This window comes from Manis pentadactyla, chromosome 12 (assembly GCF_030020395.1).
Source record: "Manis pentadactyla isolate mManPen7 chromosome 12, mManPen7.hap1, whole genome shotgun sequence".
Lineage (NCBI taxonomy): Eukaryota > Metazoa > Chordata > Mammalia > Pholidota > Manidae > Manis > Manis pentadactyla.
In genome coordinates, this window is record NC_080030.1 from 90975606 (window position 1) to 90992862 (window position 17257).

The 17257-nt window shown below is 37.3% G+C and overlaps 1 protein-coding gene across 3 annotated transcripts; it reads right to left on the bottom strand.

The window, feature by feature from the left end:
• Nucleotides 1-2510: 2510 nt before the first annotated feature.
• On the bottom strand, nt 2511-16992 carry CGA (glycoprotein hormones, alpha polypeptide). Of its 3 annotated transcripts, XM_057489939.1 has the most exons (5): nt 16873-16984; nt 14425-14542; nt 4533-4639; nt 3264-3448; nt 2511-2843 (listed from the first exon to the last, which is right to left on the bottom strand). In XM_057489939.1, the coding sequence occupies exons 3-5, from the start codon at nt 4630-4632 to the stop codon at nt 2766-2768; spliced, it is 363 nt and encodes a 120-aa protein (XP_057345922.1). In that variant the 5' UTR covers nt 4633-4639; nt 14425-14542; nt 16873-16984; the 3' UTR covers nt 2511-2765. The 3 variants fall into 3 exon arrangements, with proteins under 3 accessions (XP_057345922.1, XP_036768048.1, XP_036768049.1); XM_036912153.2 differs by lacking the exon at nt 14425-14542 and having other exon boundaries at nt 16873-16992; XM_036912154.2 differs by lacking the exons at nt 14425-14542; nt 16873-16984 and adding an exon at nt 11153-11189.
• Between the last annotated feature and the right edge of the window lie 265 nt (nt 16993-17257).

Genomic DNA, 17257 nt, shown 5'->3' on the forward strand with positions numbered 1-17257 from the left:
TTGGTACTCCTTAGGCAACTCAACTCAGCAAGTTCCAAACTGAATTTGTCATCTCCCCCATGTGCTGTCATGCAAACCTTTTCCATTATTGGCACAGTCATCCACCAGCCACCTAAAAATCCAGGAGTCATACCCACAGTCAACTCTTCATTTCCTCTTAATCCCTCCCAAATCTGCCACTTCCCATAGGCCAGCACCATCTCTTGCCAAGATGCTCACAAAGGCCCCAATTCATGACCCTGCATCCAGTCTCTAGCCTTCTCAAATCTCCCTTCACTTGGCGACAGAATGATTTTTCCAAAGTGCAAAGCTGAACATGTTATTCTTTTACTGGAACTTCTTGAACTCCTGCAGTTAAATACTCCTGTGGCAAGAAGAGGAAGGTGCTCCCAGGAGGTTGGGGAAGGGTCAGAAGAGCAGGAGCTGGAAGGCCCAATCCACAGCATGAAGTTTCTTTTTTCAGGCATAATTTTTAATCCCATTTTTTTCAGTTTTGCATGCTATTCTAAAGCATGTCACTTTTTGTTCTGAAACTGAAATAACATTTCCCCCCATCTTCAAGCCAAATTCACCCTGCATCAGGAAAGGTGCATGTTTATCCTGTGGCTTCGGGAACCCTCAGGTCCTCTAGCTGAAGAAGCTGCGTCCTAGCTAGAATGCACATTTCTTCACGTGTTCCAAAAGAACCCTCCTGAAAATGTCTCTGTCTCTGCATCTCCAGCCCGCCTAGCAGCTCCCTGCAGTCCTGTCCCACTGCACTTCCTGTTCCATGCCCATCACACAGGTTCCTATCTCAGGATATTTATTTACGCTGTTTCCTCACACTAGACTGAACTCCTCCCCCTTCTTTCTATTTATCTTCTAGTCCCAACTCAAGTATCACCTGCCCTGTGAAGTTCTCCATGATGACCTGCACCAGGCTGGGTTAACCATCCCTCTTGTTATGCCACCCGAAGTTCACAGACTGTGGGTTGCTTTAGGGCAGCGTCTCTGTCTTACCTTGGCTGTGCTAGGACCAGCCCCACGCCTGGCCCATGGTCAGATGAGAGGTCAGTGTGGCCATGACACTTCATCTGGGTGCTCACTGGGGTTGAACTGGCTGATCTGAATGACCATAAGGATATCCCCTTCCTCTCTCATTACTCCTCACACCCCCTTTGTCTAAAATAGGGAGGATCGCAGATGGGTAAGGGCACTCCAGTCAACGTGTGGCCAATGGCTTTCCTCTCCTGCTGAATTCTCCCAACATGCTCTCAAGGAATATGTTAAATATTGGAATGAACAATGATAAACACCACTGTTCTCTCAAATTAAGCTGCGTTATATTCTGTCAATCTTATGTTCAGAGAATCCTGATGTCTCTGAATCACCACGTCTAGCACCTGTGCCAGCACTTACTAGACATTAAATGGATGATAAATAAATGAATAAACAAATGAAGCAATGCCTTTATGTGTATTTCAGTGTTTCTTTAAAAGTACAGGCACTCATTTAAATTTTTCACCCTGACACTTCCCAACCTCTTAGGAACTGGCTTTTTACTCAGAAGTGGAATCTTGACAAACTGTTGATGACTGCAATTTTCTTTTGAAAACCTCATCTGTGACCAGTGTGATTTTTTTTTTCTTTTAATTTCAGTCTCCTTTAGAAGTAGAACTTTTGGGTGGCTTTGATTGCTACCTTAGCTAATATAATTTAATGGGTATAAAACCATGATCCTCAAAGTAAGGATTATCTCTGTTTTTCAGTGTACATGCTCCATAAATGTGGCTTTGAAGCACAGCCCTGCTCTGAAGCATTTGGACAGAGCTGAATGGTAGTGCCTGGGACTCCACCTAGCCCACAATGAGGGCTCAGTGGGTACTTTGCTTATCATTTATTCATTCCCATCCAGACTGTGGAAGGCAGAATGCAGAAGCTGATGCCTCTGGAATTTTGGAGCAATGCCCGATTCTAGCCAAGACTCTTTCCTTAACCACCATGCAGTTACCACCCGGATGCCAGGCACTAATAAGATAATTTTTTTTTCTAGACATAATCCAAATGAGTAGAAACTTCAGGCTGGAAAGGCTTTTTATCTTTCCCAAACCCTAAAGCAGTGTTCTCTAATTTTTTTCTGATTGTACACTTCTACCATTAGAAAATTCCTGACCAGACCTCCCCAATATGTGCACAATTACTCATTTATAAATTTTATACATGTGTTACCATACTAATGTCTCTGTGTGTTTATACAACCCATAAAAATGGGAATTTAAAGGGGCAATATAAAAATGAATAGACGTTCTCACACCGTCTTCCCTTACCCTAATGGACCACCTTATGACTAGCTCGCTAGCGGCAGGATGCACAGCCTGCTCTGGAAGGCTCAGCGGGACCAAGGGTCTCCAGCGTCAGGTCGTGGAGTGCACGGGGCTGCAGCTTAGCCACTGGCTCCCTCTCTTCAATGAATCCTATCAAAAGCAATTGGTTTTAACTTTTAAGGAAAAATTTAGAATCCAGTGACGGAATGATGATTTAAAAGATTTTATTGCCAGTGGAATCAGCTAAATGCTGTATTTTATTTCAAATGAAAGAGCTAGACTGCTGATTACACTGGAGGATAAAGGGAAAGGCAATAAAGCTGCGATGTACCCTTGAAGCATGTCAAAAGTAGTATGGTAGGGAAAAAGCAGGGTTGTGTCTCACGAGGCCATAAACACTGAACAAATTAATTTTCTATTCCAGGAAATCAGCAGTCATTGACACAGCGCTTTGTGAAATATTTAAGATTTGTGATAATAACAAGTACTGCAGTGGCACTCCGTGTGGTTCTCCACTTTGGCATTTCCCATTACTGTGGCCTGAAGAGGAAAGAAAAAATTGACAGATAGATAGATGACATGCAAAATGGAAAAATGTTAAGTAAAATTGCCTCTAGCCATCTGAACTAAATAGATGCTTGATTCATATGCACCTTCTCCCTTTCTGCTGATGAACGTCACTCTGCAAGGTGAGGTCTGCACTGTGCAGCATGCTATACTCTCTCCCAATCTACGCTGCATCACCTCCACCCCTGTTCTCTTCATTCTGAAAGAATCCAGCCTGGACCCACAGGTTGCTGACCATTTTGATTAATGGGGACAAATGCAACCCCTCCCTGTACAAATGCCCAACATAAGATCGGCCCTTAAATACCTCCGCCATTGAACCCCATGGATGTGCTCTGGGGACATTGCTCTGGTTGGACTGTTAGAAGCTTCTGGGGCCTTTTAAGTTCTCACCTTGGTAAACGTTTTGGCCACACAGCATGTGGCTTCTGAGGTGATGTTCTTTGGGACCAACATTGTCTTCTTGGACCTGGCTGGGGTAGGATACGCTCTAGAGAAGCAGCAGCCCATGCACTGATAAATTGGGGCACCCAGCTTGGAGAAGTATTTGTTTTCCTTTAGCTTGCATTCTGGGCAACCTATTACAAAAAAAGGCAAAGAGCAAAATAATCCAAAAATCACTCAAAAGGAAATTGAATTTTTCCTCATTAGTGCATGGTAAATATTCTTTTTTTTCATTGGAAATAAAGGGAATATAAATAAATACTTTTTGGCTATACTTTAATCTATATGTATAATATCTATCTGTACTGATTCCAGTTATTTTCATGGGAGACAATTTTTATAGGTATGCATGAGAAATCTCAATAGTAGCAGATTCTTTGCAAGCATGGATTCTCTACCCCAATGTGATAATATCCTGTAGGGAACACAAAACTTGACAGATGAAAACACCACGCTCATCTGAAACGAGAGTTTTGCCCAGAGGCAAAATATTTTCCCCTTTAGAATCTGCTGTTGTTTTTCTCCCCATAGAAACTCCAAATATTGACAGAGAAAAATATGTCAGAATTAAGAACGCCTGATGAGTGTGGAGAACCTGATATTAGGTCAGACATCTGTACTTGGGAGCTGGGATTAAAATATTACCACTTGACTAGAGAAAAACCCATAAAGAACTGCAGCTCACAATTTCATAGTAGATGGAATTATATCAGCTACTACATGATATATTTCAAACAACACAGCAGAACAAATTTACTGTATAAAATGGTTTTTGTTTTTCTCACATGTTAACTGATGTGAAAATTCATCTACAAAGGCAATGCTAAAATCCTCTCAAGTCCTCGGGGAGAATTGTAAAAAAAATTAAATAACTGAGCTAACTGAATAAAGAACATTTTCTGCTTGTAAAACTCAGATAAAGAATAATAAGAATCTATTTCAGATAAAAACGTACAGGTTGCTACTTAAACAACCATGTTAGACATTATTTTCACTGTACATTTTTCTGAACCTAATTTAATTTTAGGTTTACAATCTAAAAGTGCCTAGATATATATCCAGCAGCAAAGATTTATCACATTTGAAAGGGAAGTAGATTGTATATCAATGACACTTTAATAAAAAAATAGAAGTAAAAATGTAATTAATGGAGTTATTGATGTACGTCTAGAAATATGTGCTTTTCTTATTACTACAAACCCAACTTTGGTCACATACCCTGCATTGCAAACTCCCCATCAGGAAAGGAATGGAGAATATGCAGAAACACAGACAATGTAACCAGAATGACAGCTGCATATTTTCTGTAATAACCCATGGCTCTCCTGCAAAACAGACATGGGGGAAAATGTTACTCTAAAATTGGCTTAGCAGTCATAACAATAGCTTTTACATAGAAAGATGTTACAGAATCATTGACTATATTCTCCATGGTGTACTACCATCCCCATGACCAACTTAAATCGTGACTGTGAATTATTGTGCCCCTTTATTCCTCTCACCCTCCCCCTGCCATCCACCCCAACCCTTCCCCCCTTGGTCAGTTCTCATTTTCTACAAGTCTACTGTTGTTTTGTTCTTTCAACAACCAGTAGTTTTAGCATTACTCCTAAAATAGTAGTATAGTCGTCAGTATCTTGACCTCTCTGCTCATAGCTCCAAACATACTCTAAAACCATGCATATTTAAAAAAAAAAAAAGAAATCTTTTTAGGAAAGAGCTAGGGAATCGAATCTTTCCATTTCTCATATAAACCAGTAGAACCGGACTTAATGATAACAACAGTAAATTTTCTTTTTAAATATATTATTCTGTTAAGAAGCCTCAGAGTCCTTATTTGTAAAACATGAAACTTAAACAAGATAATATATAGGAATATATATATATATATATATATATATGGATAGATAGGTAATAGATAGATAGATAGATAGATAGATAAACTTATATATGTACAAGTATTTGAGCCCATCCTCACCATTCCCACATTCCCAGGTGGGAGAACAGAAAGGACAATGCCTCTCCTGCTTTTTATTCACCAGGAGTAGATGAGCTCTAAGGCACATTACCAGTGTGCAACAGTAAATACTAGCCCAGCAATGTGGCAAGAGTAGACAGCAAAGAATGCTAGTTTTCCTCCATGCACTTCTTAACTTATTTATAAATGTCTATAGACACAGCTTTACCTAAATATTGTGAGGGCATGAGGTCAGGCTACCCAGCTGGGTGACCCACCATATCCAGGCACTGACCTCACCGCATCTGAGAACAGGGAGAAAGGAATTGGATTGTATGCCCACATGTCCTAGAAAAATCTCATGTAAGATCTAAAGGGCAGGTTTTTAATCCCTATTTTTCTAAGCAGACGTGTTAAGGATTACTTATGCTCAAACCATGAGTGGTAAGAGGGACAAAGCATCAATTACTAATAAAACGACAATCCAGAATATTTAAAGAAGAATTAACACCAACTTTACATAATCTCTTTTAGAAAATAGAAAAGGGAACAGTTCCCAACTAATTATGTGAGACCAGGATTACTCTCACAACACAAGCAGACACATACAGCATAAAAAAATAAATAAATAAAAGCTAGTAACCAATAAACCTCATGAACTTGGAGGCAAAATCCTAAACAGTAATAGCAAATTGAACCTAGCAATGTATAAGAAGAATTATACAACATGATCAACTAGGAATAATTCGCCTCTGAGAGGGGGGTTCAATATCTGAATATCACTTAATGTAATGAACCATAGCAATAGGATAAAGAAGAAAAAAAATCATATGATAAATCAGTTGACACAGAAAAACATTTGACAACATCCAATGCTTTTTCATGATAAAAAGTCTCAGTAAGCAAGAATCAAAAGTTTTCTGAACTTGATAAATAGCATTTACAAAAAACTACAGCTGACATCATACTTAATGGTGAAAAACTGGGTGCTTTTCCCCCAAGATCATCACCATAGCAAGGATATCCAGTCTCACCTCTTCTATTGAACATAGTCCTATAAATCCTAGGCAGCACAACACAGCAAGAAAAAGAAATTAAAGGTACAAAGATTGAAAGGGAAGAAATTAAACTATCCCTATTTTTAAATGACATGATCATCTATGTTTGAAAAAAAGACAAAAACAAGGAACCTATAAAAAGATCCTGGAACTAACTAGTAAATCCACCAAGACTGCATGACACAGGATCAACACACACAAAAAAATTGCATTTCTTTATACTAACAACAATAATGTGGAAAAAATAAAAAACAGAATACCATTTACAATTGCTCCAAAGAAAATAAAATAGTTAAGCATAAATCTACCAAAATATGTACAAGTCTTAGATGCTGAAAAATATAAAATAATGATTAAAGAAATCAAAGTAGATCTAAATAAATGGAAAACATACCATGTTCATGGATCACAAGACTTAACACATTAAAAATGTCAATTATCTCCAATTGATCTTTATGTTTAATGAAATACCTATCAAAATCCCAACACAGTTCTTGTAGATATAGACAAGATTATTATTATTATTGAAAAGCAAAGGAGTTAGAATAACTAAATCAATTTTAGAAACAAAGTGGAAGGAATCGGTCTTCCCAGTGTTAAGATATTATATAGCTACAGTGATCAAAACCGCATGATACTGGCAGAGGCATAGATACATAGACCAATGCAACAAAACAGAGAACGCAGAAATAAACATACACAAGTATGCCCATCTGGTTTTTGACACAGATGCCAAAGCAGTTTAACAGAGGAATTCAACCTTTCAACAATGGCTGCTAGAACAATTGGACATCTGTAGGCAAAACAAAACCCAAAACAAACCTCAGTGCAGACCTCATATCTTATATGAAAATTACTCAAAATGATTCATAGACTTAGATGTAAAATGTGAAGCTATAAAATTTTTAGAAAAATAAATAGGAAAAACTCTTGGGACCAAGGACTTGGTTAAAAGTTTTTAGGGTTGACAACAAAGATGTGACCCATAAAAGAAAAACTGATAAATTGGACCTCATCCGGATTATGCTTTAATCCTCTGTTAGAGGATAAAAATACAAGATATAGACTTGGATGAAATACTTGCAAGCCTCATATCCAACAAGACTAGTATATATGCAAAATATATAAAGAACTCTCAAAACTCAATTTAAAAAATCCAATTAGAAATGGGTGTTGCACTAGAGATGATAAAGAGATGTAAATAAGACTATGAGAAGTATTCAACATCATCAGCCACTAAGGACTGCAAATTAAAACTACAATGAGTTTTGGAATTGCTAAAATAAAAAATAATGGTAATGCCAAATTCTGGCATGGATGTAGGGAAACAGGATAATTAAGACATCGCTGGTGGGAATACAAAATGTGCACACATTCTGAAAAAATATTTGAGAGTTTCTTACAAAACTATGCATGCACTTACTATATAATCCAACAGTTGCATCCAGGCATTTATCTCAGATAAATGAAAACTATGTTCAAACAAACTTGTATAGGAAGTTTCATATAAGCTTTATTTATAATAGCCAATACTGGAAACAAAACCCTTCAACAGAGAAGTAGTTGTACAAAGCATGGTACATCCATACCAGAGAACACTATGTAGCAACAGAAAGCAACACATTATTGATATACAAGCAACCTGGATGGATCTCAGAATATTGTGTGTCGTTAAGGTTGCATACTGTGTGGTTCCATTTATACAACATTCTTGAAATAACAAAATTATGGAGATGTAGAATAGATGGGCAGTTTCAAGGAGTTAGTGTTGGGGAGGGAGGTGAGGGGACTAAGTATGACTATAAAGAAGTAGCACAAGAGAGTCTTGTGGTGATGGAGCAGTTCTGTATCTTGATTGTGATAGCTGTCACACTCATCTACACAGGGGAAATGGTTAAAGGGACTTCCCTGTACATTTTTTGCAACTTCCTCTAAATCTATAATTATTCAAAACAAAAAGTTAAAAAAAAACGTATTTCAGAATGAGACTTAAAATTGCATGTGAGTCAATCTTGTGGTTGTTTTTCATATAGACTGACATGTCAGACCGTGTTTTTGACATGCATTTATATCAATCCATATATCTCTTAAAAATGATTTGTCAAGACAGCAGAACCTAACAGTTCATAATGTAGAAAAGCAGACTGTAAATACAGGTAAGGGTAAAACATAGACATGCAATTATTTCTACCTAATGTATGTACTTAAACATCAGGAAATTGAGTTTATTTAGCATCATACCTAACTAACCATAAATTAATATTGATCTAAATCAGTGGTTTTCAAAGGGTGATCTGGAGACCCTAGACCCTTTCAGTGGTTCTTTGAGGTCAAAATAATTTTCATAATAACACTAAGATGCTGTCTGCCTTTTTCACAGTCATCCTCTCAAAGTGTTCAGAGAAGCTTTCTAGAGACTGCATGAACACGTGATGTCACAACAGATTTGAGTAAAGAAGCACAAGAGAATATAGTTATGTTCTGTTAGGCCAATTTTTCAAAAATTACAGAAGTAAAACAAAGCCACTCTTTTCACTGATTTTGTTTTGTTTTGTTACATAAATTGTCATTTTTTTAATAAATAAAAGTTATTTGTTTTAACATGTGATCATTTAGTTGTTTTTAAATGAATAAATATTTTTAAACCTTTTCTAACATAACTTCTAAATCAATAAATGTTGATAAATGTATCTCCATTTAAAAAAAGTTTCTTTGGGCTCTTCAATAATTTTTATGAGAACAAGCAGTTTTTGAGACTTAAAAATTCAAAACCACTGATTAAGTAACATCCAAAGGCACAAAGAAAATTCCAGAATTGGAACTGGTTTCCTTTTTAAACTAGTATCATTTTTGTCCTTTGATATTGCAACTCATATATTATGAAAATTTAGCATTATGCAGTGAACAATTTTATCCGAATTAATTCAGAGAGAAACATTTGTAACAAGATTGCAGAATGTGAGAGCATGAAGTCAATGCACATTTCAAAATTTGCTTTATGATAAAGTGAAGAGAAGATTGGAAGAGCAGAACGAAGGTCACCAGTGCCAGAGTTTTCTTTCCACAACAAAACAGCTTTGCCTTTATTTTAAAAAGAAATAAAAGTAACCAAGCACAAAGGGATTTAGCCCTCAAATTCTAGGTGTTTTTGGAAACATTTTAATAAATCATTTTATCATCCTAATCAACTTCAGGTCTTTCTGTTTTGAAATCTGGAAGAAAAACATTAAGAATCAGGACAGTAAAAATAATCACACTCAGCTGGGATTTATGCTATTTTGCAAAATATGCTCAATCTAAATCAGATCTACTAACCTCTGATTCTTTCATTATTTCAAGTAGGTACATTGCAGACATCACAGATTCTGTACATCTGACGCCACAGTGCATCTCCAGTGTTCACTCAACATGCCCTTACCTCCTGCCACCTGCCACATCACAGTCATGTGAGTCCCAGAAAATATGTATTTTCTCAGCCTGGCCTTTGAGGCCTTTCTCCCCCTGCTCAGCTATCCACTTCAGAGAATCAAGGAGCTGCCCAGCTGCCAGCTTCGCTGTGAAGCTTTCACCCAACCCCAAAGCCAGAATAACTGTCTATCGCATTTACTTACCCCTTTGCTTGTAATTCTTAGATGAAGTTCCAAAGTCTGTCCTGAATTCCAGCCAGTTATATACATGTTTGTCTCTCATCCATGTGAAAGCTCCCTAAGGATAGAAACTGAACTCCTCTAATCCACACCTCTCTAGCACACCTTTGCACACAGTAGGTACAATTATGTGGCATTGGGAGTTTAGAGCAGCAATAATAAAATAAATCAAAAGTTGCTAATGTAGAGTTGCCATTCACAATTAGGAACAAGATAACTCCTAAATGATGACTTAGAATAAATGTTTAAATATAAAATATTTCCAGATAATAAAGTCATTAGAGACAGTATATTCTCACTATGCTAATATGTGAATCCACAAGTGCTGAATATGCCACAGGTAAGAACCATTTTATGTAAAGACATAAAAATCATAACAATTCAAAAGAAAGCATTAATAAAAAGCATAAATAAGAACTGTAGGATTTAAATTGGGTGTCTCTTCATTTATATCAAACTATATATGTACACACATTTAGATTCTTGATATGACTCTGCAAGGAATAGATAACAATCTTGAAAGTATAAAACTTTGCTATAATTTACTAGTATTATTTAGCATGGTTGCATAATATTATTTATTATGACTATGTATAATGAAACATTAAACAGTATATGAAATGGGTAAATATTCTACCAGTGTACCATACAAGACATATATGTGTATATACATAACCATCAATATATATTTTGACACATCAAATATCCTACATTTTCATGCATGCTTATTCCAAATATCAAATGGGGCATAACAATAAACACACCACTTGTTGGTGTGGAAGGGGCAAGGTCATAACGGAGAAGGAATGTATGCGGATTGGTATCTCGGTGGTCGTCTTTGGGAAATGCAACCTGAATGGCAGTGAAAACACAGGGATGACGAACAACAGGGGGCTCCTCTTCCCAGCTCCTCTGCTCTGCTTTGATCACAGGAAAAAAAACTCTTATAAAGTAAGGTGCCAGGATTGAGACATCAATAATCCCACCTGGGTATTCAATTATGGAAAGATCTCAATACAAGTATGTTTTTATCTAACTATAGATATAAAAGTAGATGTGTATGTTTGTGTATATAAATGTACATATTTGTATGTACCCATGAATATATACACACATATATAGTACACATAAATATATAGTAAAGATCGTTCCAAGATTACAGACGCTTGATACAACCTGACCTCCTGCTCTTCACTTGCAAAGGTGCCACCATTGCCCCCTCACTGTCAGAGAGAGAGGTTCTCAGTTTTCTAACGGTGGTGATATCTGGGGTGACTCACCCATACTCTCCACAGACCAGAAAGCCCAACTGACTCATAGCACATTTTTGAGATGACTGGCTAGGATTAAAGGCACAATTCTTTGTGAACAAAATAGTTTAAAGCTAACTGACTTCTAGAGGATTAACCTAAGGCTGCACTTCATGAGCCTCAAGCTAACCCAGGTAACTGTCAAGAGGAGGAAATGTAGGCTGCTTCAGATAACGGTAACTAATGAAAGGGAACCTTGCAAGTAAAGCTTTTAACCCCCAGCATACTGCATGGCATGAGATAGGTATTTAATGATCATGTATTAAGCAAAGGATAGGTCTATGAGGTTTAGCATCTTGCCTGGTCCAGAAAAGATAGCAATAGTTCAGCCTTGAAAATTTTGAAGGTGGAAAGCCACAAGGGACAGTGGAAAGTTTGGAATCCTTCATCCCACGGCTTCCTCAGAGCAGCCCCTGAGCAGGCTCACCTCTACCTCCTGCCAAGTGAGCACTTCTGTCTCCAGGGGGATGAATCTTAAAAATCTGGGGTCGGTGGTCAAGAAACTCATCTTAGAGTGACCTGGCAAGGAGGTTTCTTTTCTCATGTTGCAGTAAGTGGGGTTTTTACCTTGTTCTTGAAATGTTCCAACTCCCAGGCCCAGCAGTGAGTCTTTCCTGATGTCGTACTCCAGTCCCCAACCCCAATCCTCCACGTTCCCCGTTCTTCCAAGTAGACATTCAAACCTCACTCCCTGCACTAAAGTGACCTTGAAGCCCATTAACACATTCCCTGATAGTTTCTCCAAAGGTGGTGACAAGGGATGGCTGACAGATTAGGGCATGAGGAGTGACTGGTTAAAATTCCCTCAAACCATCTCTTCTCCCCTAATCCAGTCTTTGATATAGATAATTAATGTTTTCTCTGTCTCATAAAAATATGGTTAGGGGATAATTTGACAGGAGTTCAGCATTATTAAGTGCAAACTCTACACTTGGAAGGTGAACTTTGCATAAGTAATGGCTACATGTCAGGCCTTGTGCCAAGTACTTGTGCCAAGTACTGGTGATACAAATATGAATAAGTTTCCTAGTATCTGACGCAGATAAAAGGTAAATAACTGTGAGTTAAGGTGATGAGTGCTAGGGTCAAAGGGTCTGTGGACACTGAGACATTTGTTAGGCTGACGACTTAAAAATGGAGAGATGAAAGGCAAATGAGAATAAAGAACATGTACTTGTAGAAAGAAAAGCATTACAGTGAGTGAACACATATTTTAGTGTTTTGACCTGGGTGCTGGAGCTTCATGTATTCAGTAGTCCTCATCATTTCCCCTAGCAGGTATGGGAAGCGAACAGGGTACCCCCAGAGAATCGTGTCCAGAGGAAAGTAAGGCCAAGGGAAGTCACACCATTCAGCAGCAGCACTTGGGATGGGATTTCTGTTTATCAACTAGTGTTTTGTGCCTTCATGAATTTTTTAAAGGGATCCAACTTGTCTTCCAGATAAAATGGAGAGAAAAGGAGTTAAAAAAGGGTCTCAAGAGAAATACACAGCACACCATAGCTTGTACAGCTAGGCTTTACCAAAATTGGGGGCTTCCAGAAATAAGAACAGAACACAAGAGGACTCTAAAATACTTTAAAAAATAAAGAAAAAGAAGGAACAAAACAGCAGCAGAATCACAGAACCCAAGAATGGACTAACAGTTACCAAAGGGAAAGGGACTGGGGAGAATGGGAGGGAAGGGAGGAATAAGGGTGGGGAAGAAGAAAGGGGGTATTACAATTAGCATGTATAGTGTGTGTGGGGGCATGGGGAGGGCTGTGCAACACAGAGAAGACAAGTAGTGAGTCTACAGCATCCTACTACACTGATGGACAGTGACTGTAATGGGGTTTGTGGAGGGGGGACTTGGTGAAGGGGAGACCCTAGTAAACATAATGTTCTTCATGTAATTGTAGGTTAATAATAACAAAATAAAAAAAAGGAAGGAGATTCTGACACATGCTACAATGTGGATGAACCTTAAGGACATTATGCTACATGAAATAAGCCAGTCACATGAAGAAAAATACTGTAGGATTTCACTTACATGAGGTGCCCAGAATAGTCAAATTCAGAGAAAGTATTATGTAGGTTACCAGGGGCTGGGGGAAAGGGGGAAGGGGGAATGATCGTTTAATGGGTACAGAGCCTTAGTTTTGCAAGATGAAAAGAATTTAGGACATGGATGGTGGTGATGGCTATACAACAATGTGAATGTACTTAATACCAGTGAACTGTATTCTTAAAGAATGGTAAAAGATGGTCAATTTCATGTTATGTACCTCTTAACACAATCAAAAAATCTTAAAGGACTGGCTCTCAGAATAATAAATCCATACAGTGAAAACCAAAAATAAATAAAGAAAAAAGAAAAATAAAGAAAAAAGCAGACAGTATTTAGAAGAAAATTGCAGGGCTCAGAAAATTATAAAAATGATTCAATCCCTTCATAGGCATCCTTGTAACAATCATATTTTGAGAAATTTCTTTTCTTAATTTTCAAACTTAAGGGGTTTATAATAAGATATACACATTCTACTTTCATTGTTATTTAAAAGCACTTGACAATGTTAACATAACTATGTAATTGAAATCTTGGTTTTTCCATTAACCTTCTGGTTTTCCTAGCACATCAACATTTTTTAAATGGTCTGCCTACTAAATCAATAAATTCTGATAGAACAAACTCTATATTCCATAAAATATTGTTTCAAATGAGAATTTCAAATGTTTGTTGCTTAAAAATACCCAATTTTTAAATGAGCATTGTTACAATAATAAATGCTATCAGAAATAAAACATTGGATAGTGTCAATTTATCACTCAGAAAAGTAAAACCGCCAAAGGCCAGAAAAACTTTATACCTAAGATGTGGGGTAATTGGATGCACAGCAATAGAAAACTGAAATATCCGCTCACTCTTACAACAAAATTTCTCCTCCAGGATCTGAGATATGGGACCCCAATATTACCTCTCTACTTTCTCCTAGTACTTTTCCTCTGTGGGGGGTTGTTTATATAACATACATTCAGGAACTCTCTTAGGGGAAATGTAACAATGTGTGAAAAATTTTTGAAGGTAAAATTCTACACAGTATCTGCTATAATGGACTTGGTAATAATAACAATTTACACTTTAAAAATGATACCTACCATTAATTGAGCACCTGTGTGAGCTAGATATTCTTTGGGCACCTTGAACACAAATATGCTGAAGACTTGTAACAGCCCCTCATTTTGGCAGATAAAGAAATTCTGAAAGTGAAGTAACCTATGCAAAAGCACAAAATTCATCACTGGCAGAGCTGAGATTTTAGGATGTGTCCACAACTCTGAACTCCAGGCTCTAAACCACACCTCACATACTGCCTCCAAATCTTTATACTTTACAATGAACTTCTTAAACGGCCTTTTCAGGCGGCATGTATCCAAATAAGATGCTGATATCTTTTTTTTAGAGCAACATTAGGTCATGCCATCTTAAATATAACTTGCCAATGTAATTTTTAATTTTACATATATATTTGACCTTATTCAAAACAGCCTTAATAAAGCTATTTCATTTGGTTAAAGAGGCATTTTATAGCTAGCCTAATTATTAGGACAAGTGCCTGATTGGTGGGCATGGAGAAAATGAGAGAAACATTGGCTTTGACATATCCCGTGTTTGATTCTCTTTACACTTTTATGAGGAACGCATTATTATGGCACCTATTTTACAGACTAGAAAATTACACTTCAGAAACTTAAAAGAATTTGCCAAAGTCATCTGGAAAGTGATATGATCCTAAGACAGTGAGTCCCTTCTACCTGTACTTCCCCTATGGCTGGAAGTACACAATTAAGCCATTTCCTCCTTTAGGACATTGAGTCACACATGGATCATGTTATACAATTGTTTACTCACATTTGATTCCCCATATTGCCCCTGATTCCACTCCCAGTCCAGCCTAAGCCCTCCTCCTCACACCCCAGGGTATTAAGGATGCTGGAACATTTGTTATCTCTGAGTCTGATGAACCAAGGAATTAGGGGATTATTTTCTGCAACCTTACAAGGGATAATGCTGAAATGTCACACACCAAAACCAGAATTTGCAAGGATCATGAGTTGAGAGAAAACTACTCTAGGAGTTACAAACTGTAAAAATTGAAGTTTGGTGCTACGGGTCATGCTGTTTTCACTGGAAACATCCATTGATTCCTATACGTTTTCTCTCTGTGGAAGCACATTATCTTGATCTTCTTTTGAACAAGATACATGTTGCCTTCTAATTTTGCTATTTCTGTTTCCCTACTATTACTTTGAGTTTTCATGTAAACTTGATCCCATACTAAAAAAAAATGCACATTGAAACAGAGAATCTCTTCTGGAACATAATTGCTTTTCTAGTATTACTCATATGCTACTCTTTTCAGCAGGAAGTGGTATGAAATCTAGCTCAAAATTTCAGCAAATACATTACTGCAAAAAAGAAAAAAGAAAAGAAACTTAAACCACAACCAAAGTTAAAGTTGAAATGAAAAATGTCAACATTTCATAAATGGTGACTATTCTTACCTTTTTAAAATAATTCAAGACTGCAGAGCACAGTATTAAAGTGTAATCTGGGTGACCAATATTTTGAAAATTTGAATTGGTGTTAAGTCAAATAATAATTTAAAAGACACCTTCAGAAACTTTAAAAGATTCCTCTGTTCTAATGTAAAATACCTTACTTTGGCGTGGGAAAAGGATCATATAGAGCAATGAGTTCTATGAGGTTGAAAGTTCCTATGAAGATGAAATGGTGCTTCTGCATTTCCAAGGGACCCACACAGTGTCAACCCATAATTCTCTGCATCTGCCTAAATCCTTTCCTCCACACTAATAAGGGGAGACAAAAGAGCACTTTTATTTTTCTCATCTAAATTTCCCAACCAGCTGCCATTTCAACTAGTGCTCATGTAAACATAATTAAGCTTAGCAAGTTTCCAGAAACTGTCATTGGAACAAGCCAGTTAGACTTGGGCAAATGATTCAGAATGGCAAGATCATGTATAATAGTGAGAGAAACAGTACTGACTCTTACTTTAGCATTTTATAAGAGAAGAAAATGGAAACAAAGTTGAAGAAGCTTCAGTGTTACTATTCAAGTCTACACAAGAACTTCTATTCAAAGATATCAGAACCTCTGTTCATTCAGCTGAACAGGTGAGCTGCTTTATCACTGGCCATCTTGAAGGTATGCATCACTTAAAAAATGATGATAAAACAGAATCAGCAACTCATATAATGTCTATTCGCCCTCTGCCTTACCTCTGAACTGAATGCCTTTCAAATGACCTCCAATACTTTTTGAGGAACATTTTTAGATACTGACAGGCATTCACACATCTTAGCGGGAGACTTGGTTTCTGGCTTCCATTAGATAACATCTTAGCCTGTGATCCCAGACCACAGTTTTTCAGACTTCCTCTCAATTCAGTCAAAAGGGCTGAAAAGAAAATGTATAAATACCTGTCTCTCTTCTTACTAATGTTGATGCATAGATGCCCTATATCTTTGAATATTTTACTTCTCATTTAATTAAAATCCCCAAAATTGTTTCATTCATATTACCTCCCTCTGGACCTTTTGTAGGATGTGTTCAGGGCAGTTGATTGTGGATCTGAAAAATTTTAGCTTCGTCTTGTGATTTCTCAGGAACTACAGCCGATAAAGTCCTCACCTGTCTTTTATACTAGCAGAGTAATAAAGACTGCATGTTCCCACCTGCTTCTAAGCCCAGGGATCAACAGTAAATTCCATCCAATGACTGAATGGTACTTTGTGTAATTACTATGACATCAGTTTGATCTTATCTTGTTTCAACCCCTAGATCATTTTTTGTTTTGAGCTATTTTCAGGTGGTGGTGACCCCAAGGTCAGCCTATGAAAAGGGAGTACACCATCATTTTCTATGTAATTTTATCAAGACTTACAAACAACATCCTGAAAGTTGACA